Source organism: Tachypleus tridentatus, chromosome 10, assembly GCF_004210375.1.
Source record: "Tachypleus tridentatus isolate NWPU-2018 chromosome 10, ASM421037v1, whole genome shotgun sequence".
Taxonomy (NCBI): Eukaryota; Metazoa; Arthropoda; class Merostomata; order Xiphosura; family Limulidae; genus Tachypleus; species Tachypleus tridentatus.
Window position 1 is genome coordinate 158,674,674 of NC_134834.1, and position 13,238 is coordinate 158,687,911.

A 13,238-nucleotide genomic window follows, 5' to 3' on the forward strand; every position below is an offset into this window, starting at 1 on the left:
CATTGGCTCATCTAATTTCTTTCAGTTAACACATACATTTTACACCAGTTTCTTGAGCTAACACATCAAATTAATTTCGTTAATTCGTATGCAAACACATCAGTTTTAGTCAGGTTAATGAAGACCTACCTGCAAGTCTCTTAGCTGCTAATCGAGGTGTAATTATACTAATGTCTTTTTGTGTAATTAAGACATAATTACGTCTGTTCCTAATTAATTTAAGTATAATTATAATGGTCTATTTTTTGTAAGTCTAGAAATAGTTATACTAGTCTTCGTTCTGTGTAATTAAGACATAATTATATTACATCCTAATTAAATTAACTGTTTTTATAGTGGTCTCCTTTTAGTAAGTCTAAATGTAATTATTCCAATTTGTTCCGAGTCTGGCGCTGATAGCCCAGTTCTTTTGTGCTATAAAACACTTAACTAACCAACCAACCAACCAATTGTTTCGAGTTAAGGCAGAAGGAATTATATTAATACTTTTCCAGTCAGTTAACCGTAATTACATTCGACTCTATTTAATGCAAATGATATTATAGTTATCTATGTTCAATTGATTAATATGTAATTGCAATATTTATTTTCTAGTCAGTTCACATGTGATTACATTGGATTCTGATTAGTTCAGATATACTTATATTGATCTTGTTTGGTTCAGTTTATTTTCTTTTTTTATTTGCTAACTTCACTCTAGCTTCATTTGACTTTATTCACGCGTGTTTACAATTTGATTTTGAAGTTTCTAAACTAAACAATTCCAATAGTTTCCTTCCAGCTGCTATTGACTTAGTTTGGACGACATAATTTCACTTGTGTATGTCAGATTTCGTATATACTGTTGAAAAAAACAAAAACTTTCTCAGGAATATCTTATTACACCAAAAGCTTTTGATTTATATGGAAAATAGATAGAAATACATGCATACATATATATATATATATATATAAACGAAGACTAAATTTGGTTTCAACTGTACTATTAAATAGTTTTTTGTTCGATAATCTTTTGTTGTGAGAACTTAACAATAACAAAACTTTTCAACTTAATGTAGTGACAGACAGAGCCGGATTAAAGTTTAAATAGGAATTCAGATTGTACTGTGATCAGGGCCAGATTAAAGTTTAAATAGGAAATGACATTCAGATTATACTGTGATCAGGGCCGGATTAAAGTTTAAATAGGAAATGACATTCAGATTGAACTGTGATCAGGGCCGGATTAAAGTTTAAATAGGAAATGACATTCAGATTGTACTGTGATCAGGGCCGGATTAAAGTTTAAATAGGAAATGCCATTCAGATTGTACTGTAATCAGGGCCGGATTAAAGTTTAAATAGGAAATGTCATTCAGATTGTACTGTGATCAGGGCCGGATTAAAGTTTAAATAGGAAATGACATTCAGATTGTACTGTGATCAGGGCCAGATTAAAGGCAACTGATGCCCTAAGCACAGTCCAACAATGGTGCCCCCCTCAGCCCCTCCATTGCTTAACTGACAAGACATTAAGACTCAATTGGTGCTGAAAGTGAAATAAAAGTTTGAAAATTTATAACCATACTTCAGTTTTGTTCCAGGTCAGACCTCACAACTATATTAAATAAAGAAAGTTTTATTTTATTTATTTAACAGATTGGACATGGATCAAAATCAAGCAATGATTGAGGCCTTTTATTTATAAATGATGAGGGAAATCACTTGTTTGATTAATGATAATTACAAAGAATTATTTTTACTGTATATTTGTTTTCACTCTGAGTTAACAATTCTCACTTTGATGTTAACAAATTCACACTCCGATGTAACAAAAATGAAAAATCTACTCAAAACCCTTTCAGTAAAAAAATTCTCACTTTGATGTTAACAATTTCTCATTTTGAGCTTAAAACTCTGTAAGCAAATTATTTACTTATATCTTAATATTTTGTCTTCTAAAATTATTTTATGAAGTTCAGCATGACTGAATCTGGTTTTTACAGTTTCTGTTGCACTGAACTTATGGTGCACATATGACTGAAACTGCTGAAGCTCGGCAGAGAGATTAATGTCCAAGTCCTCTGGGTAAGCATCAATTAGCTATTGGAAACACTGACAGTACCTTTCAGTTTCAGCAGATGAAGTGACATCATTTGGCACATCTCTTAGGAAAGAAAAATCTGTTTACTATTTCTTTGTACATCTCTTCTCATCTGGGTTTTCAGCTTGTCAACAATTGTGTAGAAGGTGGTGATATGAACTTTATCTCTGGCATTCAGATCTACTTCGTGTGCATCTCCGTTATTTAGTACCTTCTTTCTGACACGTTTGCAAGTTTTAGCTGCATTGTAATCAACATCTGGTAGTATTACCTTTGCTTCAAATCTTTCAAAGTAATCCTCTAAAGTGGGTAGTTGGTCAGCTAATGACCCGTACAGATCTGCACGTGTTTTTAAGTTCACATCCTCATTTTGCAGAATTTGCTTTATGAAACTTTTGCAAACTCTCATCCCACATAAAAACAGATTGTAGCTCTTGTATCTTTTGTCTCCCTTTTGTGACTGTTCTTCAACTAGACATTCTAAAGCTTCCAAAATCTTAACGAAAAACTTCAAAATTGCTGTTGTTGCCATAGCATGTGCCTCCCATCTGGTATCACAAAAGGATTTTAACACACTTTTATTTCCAAGACGAGCTTTAAGAATTTTCCACTGGCTGGTTGAGGCTGACAAAATGTATAGAGCAAATGCATTGTAGAGAAAAATTAATTGCCACTTGACAGCAGTCAACAGCACTTCAGCCTATCAGATTTAGTGAATGGGCTGCACACGGCACATATATGGCAAACTTATTTTCTTCTAAAATCTTTTGCTGCATCCCCTTATAACGCCCACACGTTAGCAACATTGTCGTAAGACTGACCCATACACTTTGAAAAATTGAGTTTGCAAACTTCATGTAAGTACTGTAATACCTGGTTTACCATTTGCTCACCGGTATGGCTTTTCAGTTCCAGAAAAGTTAAAAAAAACGTTCAGTAGGCTGCCCATCTTTTAAGTATCGAAGTACAACGCTTAACTGATCTATATGTGATAGATCTGGTGCCGAGTCAGCTGACAAGTTAAAATAACCAGAAGAACTGACTTTATCAACAATGAACATGTGGACCTTCTGAGCCATTGGTTCAATGAGTTCTTCACAGGTGGTTTTGGACAAGTAAGAAGGACTTCCTTTTCAAGAATTTCCATATTTAGAAATGTGTCCTGCTAAAAATAGATCAAACTGACTTATGAGCTCAAGCAGCCTAAAAAATTCCCATTCTGCAGTGAACCAAGTCTTTCATCTGTTGCTCGGAAAGCCAGGCCATGTTCAGCTAACGTACGAATAACAGCTATTACACGCTCCAAGACATGTTCCCAGTAACTGCACTTTTCTTTAATTTGTTTTACAACTCTTGTCGCAAGCCTAAACCTTGTCTGTAAGTTAAGTATGTTAGCATAGAGTCTCGGCGAGTAGTGCTTCTTTCATGATGATCAATTACAATAGTATTCGCCAGTCACTGAACCCTTCTCTTTCAACAAAATGCAAGGAAAATTTAGAGGCAAAAAGTTTACAAAGCAGTAAACTGGCTCTGGTGATGGTGAAAACAATAACAACTGTCTCTTGTATTGCTTACCATTGGCCTTTACCCCAAAGAAAAGTTTTTGCGAACAGTATCTCGTTGGTTTGCCACTATTGAAAGTCCGGCAGGATTTGCCAAATGGCCCATTGTGGTGTTGACAGTCAGTGGGTCCACAAGCAATCCAGTAAGCCACATCATCAGCAGAGATATCGAGTCACAACCCTGGATCTTTTGCTTTAGTTTCTTCATCTTTTGATGAAATTTTCATTTTCAGCAATTATTTCAACTTCAGACTGTCTTGTAGAGCAACTTGCATCAACATTAACACTGGTGATATCAGTAGAATTTACAGACAAAGTGAGATCAGTTGTGAGACTTGTGCCAGTTGAGCCAGCCTGTGACATCTCAACGTAATCATGATGTTCTGACTTTGAAGTGGACAAAGTGGTACTTGTAGATGTGGAACTTGGTTCAACTTCAATCTTGTCAGAATCAGATGCAGTACAAGTGACGTCTGATGGCGAAGATGGGTTTCGATTTGGAAGATCATGTTGTGTAAGTTGAGTGAAAAAATTAGTCAGTTTTCCAATCTTGGCCACTAAATCCAAAGCCCTTTGTTGGTTCTTTTTTGCCAGTTTTCTCTTTGTGCACCACTTGATTGAACACATTTTATCGTGCAGGCTGAAAAATACAGAAACAAAAATAAAACAACACACAAAAGAACATAGATCATATATAGTTATAATGACTAGAAAAATGCTGAAATTCATAAGGAAAAACGTTGGTAAGACAGTCAAACATACCAATCTCTGGGTCTACATTTAGACAAATATTGCCATAAAGTTATCCTAGGACCTAGCTCCATCAGCACATAAACATGAATTCATAAATACCTTTATTGATTTGCTGCATTCTGATTGGTTGAAAACCATTCAAGACTGGCTTCAATCCATTTTAGGAGAATCAGTTTTCAGTCATTGCAAAAGTTTCATTAATGTTGTTGCTATGATAGCTGTATGCAAGAAGTAATGACAATGGTAATATGCAAATCCACTGTGAGCCAAAAAGTATTCCAAAATAATTTATGATCAATAACACATACTGTAGTAGCATGTATACACAGTGATCATTCTGTACTGGGACACATACATAACATATAATCAATTGTAAACTGTACTGCACATTGAACTACTAAGTACTGGGTTAGGCCTAGGCTAGATTACCTTAATCCTAATCAAATATCTGAAGAATGAGTTTTAACCTCAACATTGAGCTCAGTTTTGACCTGGGGATCCAAGATGAGCCAACAAACCATACATCTACAAAATTATCATATTTCTGAAATTCTGCATTCCTGGATGCAAAGGCAAATTCAAAACGACAGCCTTAAATTGGGAATAGTCCACTTCATTACTCCAGGATACAGTAGCGTTTTCAGTGTACTTACACTAAACTAGTTACAGTATTTAGGCCTAATGTTATTGTCACTCAGTTATCAGATAACAATACTAACGTTACGCCTAATGCTAATTCATTGCAACTGAGGCTACTAACGTTAAGCCTTGGTGCTCAGTACTAACCTTGCACACATGAACTTGTTCAATTCATGCACTTTATCAGACAATTCTAAATTGATTTTGTTGATTTGTCGGTTCTTTACAGTGTCTATGTATGAAGACGGTGCCACAGTACTGTACTACTACTGGAAGTATAGTGTATACATAACAACGTTAAGAATCATGCTTGTACATGTCTAAGTCTTACGCAATTTGATCTAAAAGGTCGAAATATTGCCTTTAGACTGCTCCGATCAGTCAATTATTTTCCCAGCTTTTCAGAAATGTAATAGAACACATACTGATCTGAATTTAGTGTCGCAAAATAGTTGAATTACACCTAAAAGTTTGTCGTCGTTGTCCGTGTTTCTGTCTCGGATAGTTCGTTCGTCACATAAAAAATATCATTAGAGGGCCTAGTCGGACCATTATGACGTCAGGATAGAATCAAGGAAGAAATAAGGAGATTATAATTGCGATCTCCATTTCTGGGTCTGAAAATGGGATATTTGACAACATTTGTTGGCTATTTATCTCCTAAGTAAATCTCAGCTTCAGATCTGTTTTTTCATTACAAAATCACAAGGGAATACATACATGCCCAAATACTCTTATATGTTACATGTTTTCTATAAACTGTCGCATTGCTACAGTGGCATTCCTTTCTAAACTTTTTTCTTGGTATGATAAATTTCAAAACATGTACTCATACACAAAAGAGATTTTTTTACAGCAAGTTGTTTGAAGGCAAAAAATTAGGGTTCAGAAAATCTTCAGTGAGAAATACACTTATAAAAATATTACAAAACACACGTGAATAATGCAGTACAAACGCAGATAAAACTAAGACAAACGAGACAATAATCCAAATATAACGTACGAAAACAGAAGCTCATTGTTTGTTTGTTTTTGAATTTCGCGCAAAGCTACCCGAGGGCTATGTGCGCAAGCCGTCCCTAATTTAGCAGTGTAAGACTAGAGGGAAGGCAGCTAGTCATCACCACCCACCACCAACTCTTGGGCTACTCTTTTACCAATGAATAGTGGGATTGACCATCACATTATAATGCTCCCACGGCTGAAAGGGCTAGCATGTCTGGTGCGACGGGGATTCAAACTCGCGACCCTCAGATTACGAGTCGAACGTCTTAACCCACTTGGCCATGCTGGGCCGAAACAGAAGCCGAAAATAACATAAAACTAGTCACGTCTCTGTACACATCTGTCACCATTTCGTTTGACTCATGTTTCTGTGGTATTATACTCTTATTTTTCTGTAGATGTGAGTGAATAAAGTAGTAAAAGGTAAAACAAAACAGTTCCACTGCCTATAATTTTTTTTATAAATAGCCACAACAGAAGGAATGAATGATAAAAATATTTCATCTTCAAGGTCAGACATAACATACGATGATCTTTTACCTGATGATGATTGATGATTTCATCAACATTTTGTACTGCTCTTTACAGTAATATTTCACAAATCAGTGACTTCTTACTTCAGATACATAGTTTAATGGTTTATAAAAACTTTAGTCACTCATTGAGCCAAATAAAACGTTTTTTTTTTCAAACAATGCACAGTAAAGTTGAACACGGCAGATTAAGACAATTACAAAAAAATCGACTAAAGTTGGGTGTGGCAGGGAAAGAGTTAAGGGCATGATAGCTAGGGGAAAAACAGTGACACCCCTTTCCCTTGGTGCCCTAAGCACGTGCTTATTTTTTCTTAATGTTTAATCAATGGCTGGTGGCAGTGTTACTTAGTGTAATGTGCTTTTCATATTTGTTTGTATTGTTTGAGAAAAAGTTGCTCACGGTATCTGTTTTCATCTCTAGTTCTGAAGCTGATAAAAGGAAGAGAACCCTCCAACAATACCTAATGTCAATTCTTGGGCTGTCTTTATTAGCGAGTAGGTGGATTGAGTGGCACATTATAACGCTTCTAAAATTGAAAAGGCGAGCATGTTCAGCACCGGAATTCGATCTCACAAATTAAGTAACCTAATCACCAGGCCATTCCAGGCCACTATTCTGTAGTAAGGAGTTTCGGTATTTTTTGCAATCCATGTTTTAAATTTAGTTATTTATTACAGGTTAGGCTTTTATATCAACAGTATATGTGAATTCAACAAGCTAGAAAACAACTTAGAATACCCAGATAGTGAACTGATCTAAATTTCGAGAAAGGCCAAGTATGGTAGTTCTCATAACGCTTCCTAGATAGCAGCACCTCCGTCGGAGTTTCACTGAGTCTTATACAAAACGGGACATAAGAAAAGACCTGAGGCGTATCAAAAGGATGAACATGAATGATTAAAATAAAAAGATGATCCAAAGAGATACCTCAAATACATTGTTTGTAAATATTCATGTGATAAAAAATACCATATATAACGTAATGCAAAACACAATATTCGGATACACACGAAGATATTTCGTTACGTAGAGAAAGTCTTAAGGTATGTGTGTATATATTGGTTGTTAACGTGTAGAAGTTAGTGGTCAGTGTTTCAGCCAAGTGGTTGAGGTATCGACAGGCATGTGAAAGATGTCTATTTCGATCCGTCAAGATGCAGAAGTGGAATTGCTCTCGTGATATAAGAATGTCAGGATGTGACATTACGTAACGAAAATTAAAACATCTACATACTTACGAGAAAAAAAAAATACATGTAACTTTAAGATAGCCCCGGATACTTATATGTTCTTTTGATAAAAGAACATTGGAATAAACATTTATTCACACTGTCATATAAGAGTAACTTACACTTTTCATTGTTTCGCTTTTACAATAATTTGATATGGCTAATACTAAAATGTGCTTTATTTATTTTATGTTGATGTAATTTAACCTCATGATATACATTACACAGTGAATAGGAATATTTTTAATGTCTAATATATGCGATCACCCGCTAAAATATTTGTGGTGCTGATATTATTGTTACTTTTATGTAATATACCATGGTAATCTTGATTATATTTTTATAACACAGCATACCAGGACGATTTTGATTCCGTTATTGTAATATCGTATTACAATATCAGAGGCTTTCTACAATAGCTGTGTCAAATTTTCAAGTGATATACTAAAAAGAAGGCAGTTAGTAAACGCCGTTAACTCTTGATTAAGTCTTTATCAATGAACAGTTGTTAATGTGCTTACATATTATACTGCATCATCTTCAACTAGAAGTTGTTAATGTGCTTACATATTATACTGTATCATTTTCAACTAGAAGTTGTTAATGTGCGTACATATTATACTGTATCATCTTCAACTGGAAGTTGTTAATGTGCGTACATATTATACTGTATCATCTTCAACTAGAAGTTGTTATTGTGCGTACATATTATACTGTATCATCTTCAACTAGAAGTTGTTAATGTGCTTACATATTATACTGTATCATCTTCAACTAGAAGTTGTTAATGTGCGTACATATTATACTGTATCATCTTCAACTAGAAGTTGTTATTGTGCTTACATATTATACTGTATCATCTTCAACTAGAAGTTGTTATTGTGCGTACATATTATACTGTATCATCTTCAACTCGAAGTTGTTAATGTGCTTACATATTATACTGTATCATCTTCAACTAGAAGTTGTTAATGTGCGTACATATTATACTGTATCATCTTCAACTAGAAGTTGTTATTGTGCTTACATATTATACTGTATCATCTTCAACTAGAAGTTGTTATTGTGCTTACATATTATACTGTATCATCTTCAACTGGAAGTTGTTAATGTGCGTACATATTATACTGTATCATCTTCAACTAGAAGTTGTTATTGTGCTTACATATTATACTGTACCATCTTCAAGTAGAAGTTGTTATTGTGCTTACATATTATACTGTATCATCTTCAAGTAGAAGTTGTTAATGTGCGTACATATTATACTGTATCATCTTCAACTAGAAGTTGTTAATGTGCTTACATATTATACTGTATCATCTTCAACTAGAAGTTGTTATTGTGCGTACATATTATACTGTATCATCTTCAACTAGAAGTTGTTAATATGCTTACATATTATACTGTATCATCTTCAACTGGAAGTTGTTAATGTGCGTACATATTATACTGTATCATCTTCAACTAGAAGTTGTTATTGTGCTTACATATTATACTGTATCATCTTCAACTAGAAGTTGTTATTGTGCGTACATATTATACTGTATCATCTTCAACTAGAAGTTGTTAATATGCTTACATATTATACTGTATCATCTTCAACTGGAAGTTGTTAATGTGCGTACATATTATACTGTATCATCTTCAACTAGAAGTTGTTATTGTGCTTACATATTATACTGTATCATCTTCAACTAGAAGTTGTTATTGTGCGTACATATTATACTGTATCATCTTCAACTAGAAGTTGTTAATATGCTAAAATATTATACTGTATCATCTTCAACTGGAAGTTGTTAATGTGCGTACATATTATACTGTATCATCTTCAACTAGAAGTTGTTATTGTGCTTACATATTATACTGTATCATCTTCAACTAGAAGTTGTTAATGTGCGTACATATTATACTGTATCATCTTCAACTAGAAGTTGTTAATGTGCGTACATATTATACTGTATCGTCTTCATGTAGAGTTGTTAATGTGCGTACATATTATACTGTATCATCTTCAACTAGAAGTTGTTAATGTGCGTACATATTATACTGTATCGTCTTCATGTAGAGTTGTTATTGTGCTTACATATTATACTGTATCATCTTCAACTAGAAGTTGTTAATGTGCGTACATATTATACTGTATCGTCTTCATGTAGAGTTGTTAATGTGCGTACATATTATACTGTATCATCTTCAACTAGAAGTTGTTAATGTGCGTACATATTATACTGTATCGTCTTCATGTAGAGTTGTTATTGTGCTTACATATTATACTGTATCATCTTCAACTAGAAGTTGTTAATGTGCTTACATATTATACTGTATCGTCTTCATGTAGAAGTTGTTAATGTGCTTACATATTATACCGTATCATCTTCAACTGGAAGTTGTTAATGTGCTTACATATTATACTGTATCATCTTCAACTGGAAGTTGTTAATGTGCTTACATATTATACTGTATCATCTTCAACTGGAAGTTGTTAATGTGCTTACATATTATACCGTATCGTCTTCAACTAGAAGTTGTTATTGTGTTACTATTTAGACCAGCATGTAAATACGTTATTTAACAGAGCTTTATTTTTCAAGGGATGATGCTGATTCGTTGGCCACCTACATATGACCTTACGAAAAGGGCACTATTTCCTTTCACAAATTATTAGACATATGACTTTTATAACGAGCATTTTGTACAATATCTGCCAGTCATTCTAACGGACAGTGCTAGAAATGGAAATCCTATTATTTCGAATCAATAATGAACGACAATCATTTCATAAGAAGAAAACAAAAACTATCCCTGACCCGGTATTAACGAAGTGTAGTTTGATAACAGCGAGCAAGTATTTACAGGACCTGAGTGTGCGTATGTGACATTAATTTCTATTGGGCCATTCAATCCAGTGCTTATTAATACGTGAGAGTAATTATCACGCACTTTGTGTTTTTCCACTTCTGAAAGGCTGGTTGTCAATATGACCAACCAGTATACTGGTAAAAAACAACAACAACTGTGATATCTAATACATTTACATATATGTATTTTCAAGAATATATATGTGATACTTCGCTTTGCAAATCATAGCTCTATGAAGAGGTTGTGTACGTTATAATAATATAATTTTGAAGCTCCATGTCCGGTCATGCTCTGTCTTACGACCGAACATATTTGGAATAATCTTGCAGTGTCAAAAGGCTCTATCATAGGACTATATTATCCAAAGTACATCACCAGTCCCTTAACGCTTTCCATAATCCATCTATTGTACGAAGATAACAGTTTTCTTGCACTTTCTTTAGCAGTTCAAGCGCAAAGTACTCCATACTATGAAATAGTAAAAATACTTGTTTTAGTCGCCAGCTGTTTAAGGTGTGAGATAGTTGAATAAATATGTCATGGAATCAAGTCGTGTACACATGCCTTGTGTTTTTTCCAGATAGAGATTTCTCTTGATTATGGTTCATACTGCTGACTGGGGCGCGTGAACGGCATTTACCACTGACCTTTGTGTTTGTGGATTCTCAAGATGGCATAGTTTGTTTAATACGACTGGTCTATGATTTGCCTCTTTCTAGATGGCCATGGTACCTTAAGATGATACATATTCCTTTACTTACAGTGCTGTTAGGTACAAGAGATATACTGGTCTTGAAAATTCTAAATCTCTGATCTGAATTTTTTTTAATGATCCGAGTGTATGAATATTTTCGATTAGAAAGGGGTGTTACGTTCCCTTTCAAAAGTGACCAGTTTTTAGAGACATCACAACATCTCTAAAACACCATTGTAAAAATGTAGTTTTGGCATATATCATTTCATCATGACATACATCGTAGTTTTCACGTAATTTGTATATTCTAGATCATTTTCATATATCGTTCTCAACCTTCTGTAGAATGAGTGTTTGGTGATTAATATAGTTTTGCGTCCTTCTGTGTTGCTACGTTAACATGATTTACAATAAATTAAATGAATGGTCATACAGTAAACAATAAACACAATAGGAATTTTTGATGTAATAATTTAATTAAATTTTAGCTGGTTTTTCTTTACAAACACAATGTGGAGATTTTTTTTTTTACAACTTAAATTAAGAACTACCATAGAGGCCATAAGGAACCACTTCTTGTTTAAATGCATTTTTCTAAACTATTACTTACTTGTCGCCAAATGGCCCGGTATGGCCAAGCGTGTTAAGGCGTTCGACTCGTAATCCGAGGGTCGCGGCTTCGAATACCAATCGCACCAAACATGTTCGCCCTCTCAGCCGTAAGGGCGTTGGTAAAAGAGTAGCCCAATAGTTGGCGGTGGGTGGTGATCACTAGCTGCCTTCCCTCTAGTCTTACACTGCTAAATTAGGGATGGCTAGCGCAGATAGCCCTCGAGTAGCTTTGCGCGAAATTCAAAACAAACAAAACAAACTTGTCGCCAATAACATTGTTGGTTATATGATTCCTCATATAACATGAGTAATAAAAAATGTAGGTAAAAGTATCATTAATATTGCATTTAATTACTGCTGGAGTCATCTATATATCTTATGAACAAATGTTAGATGGTCGGTTCTTTTTTCATATTGTGGCTCTCAACAGTAGCTATATATACAGTAAGTTTACATAGAAGGTCGAAACGTTGTTCGCTCTTCTATGTAAAATATTTTCAGTGGTTTCTCGACATCACTGAGTAAGTCTATATGTTTGTGACTCTAAAAATCAGGTTTCGATACTCGTACTGGGTACGGATAGTTTACACCGATTGTGCAACAGGCAAACACATAAAATAAGTCAATATGTGAACCCAACCAGTAGCGTTCAGTACAATATCAAGTCGGTGGTTTGAGGGTTAATAGGGGTTTCAGTCAGTAATGAAGGGGTAAGAAGGGTTACACTGTGTGTAGGTGAGGCCGGCAGAAAGAGTATGGAGTAAACTTGTGATACGAGAAGTGAGAGAATGACAGAAGTATGTGTTCAGCATGATTTTGGTTTTCTATGTAAATTTTATGTGTACTTTTCGTATTAAGAATTTACTGATGTGGTGAGTTTAGTTCAGTTTTTATTTAAAATTTTCAAACCATGCGTGTAAGAAGAGTCTACCATACTGCTTATAATAGTCTACCATACTGCTTATAATAGTCTACCACTCTGTTTGTAATAGTCTACTATATTGCTTATAATAGTCTACCATATTGCTTATAATAGTCTACCATATTGCTTATAATAGTTTACCATACTGGTTAATATAGTATACCATACTGCTTATAATAGTCTACATATTGCTTATAATAGTCTACCATATTGCTTATAATAGTCTACCACTCTGTTTGTAATAGTCTACTATATTGCTTATAATAGTCTACTATATTGCTTATAATAGTCTACCATATTGCTTATAATAGTTTACCATACTGGTTAATATAGTATACCATAC

General features: G+C 34.3%; 1 protein-coding gene across 2 annotated transcripts; it reads right to left on the reverse strand.

The window, feature by feature from the left end:
- Nucleotides 1-656: 656 nt before the first annotated feature.
- On the reverse strand, nucleotides 657-6,493 carry LOC143230752 (uncharacterized). Of its 2 annotated transcripts, none has more exons than XM_076464861.1 (2): nucleotides 5,185-6,493; nucleotides 657-4,285 (listed from the first exon to the last, which is right to left on the reverse strand). In XM_076464861.1, exons 1-2 carry the CDS (start codon nucleotides 5,193-5,195, stop codon nucleotides 3,850-3,852), a joined length of 447 nt encoding a protein of 148 aa, XP_076320976.1. In that variant the 5' UTR covers nucleotides 5,196-6,493; the 3' UTR covers nucleotides 657-3,849. The 2 variants fall into 2 exon arrangements, with proteins under 2 accessions (XP_076320976.1, XP_076320975.1); XM_076464860.1 differs by having other exon boundaries at nucleotides 5,185-6,277.
- Nucleotides 6,494-13,238: the final 6,745 nt, after the last annotated feature.

What these genes read in the sequence shown, in the direction of transcription:
- LOC143230752 (XM_076464860.1), bottom strand. Translation starts at nt 2,615, where the DNA reads ATGGCAACAACAGCAATTTTGAAGTTTTTCGTTAAGATTTTGGAAGCT.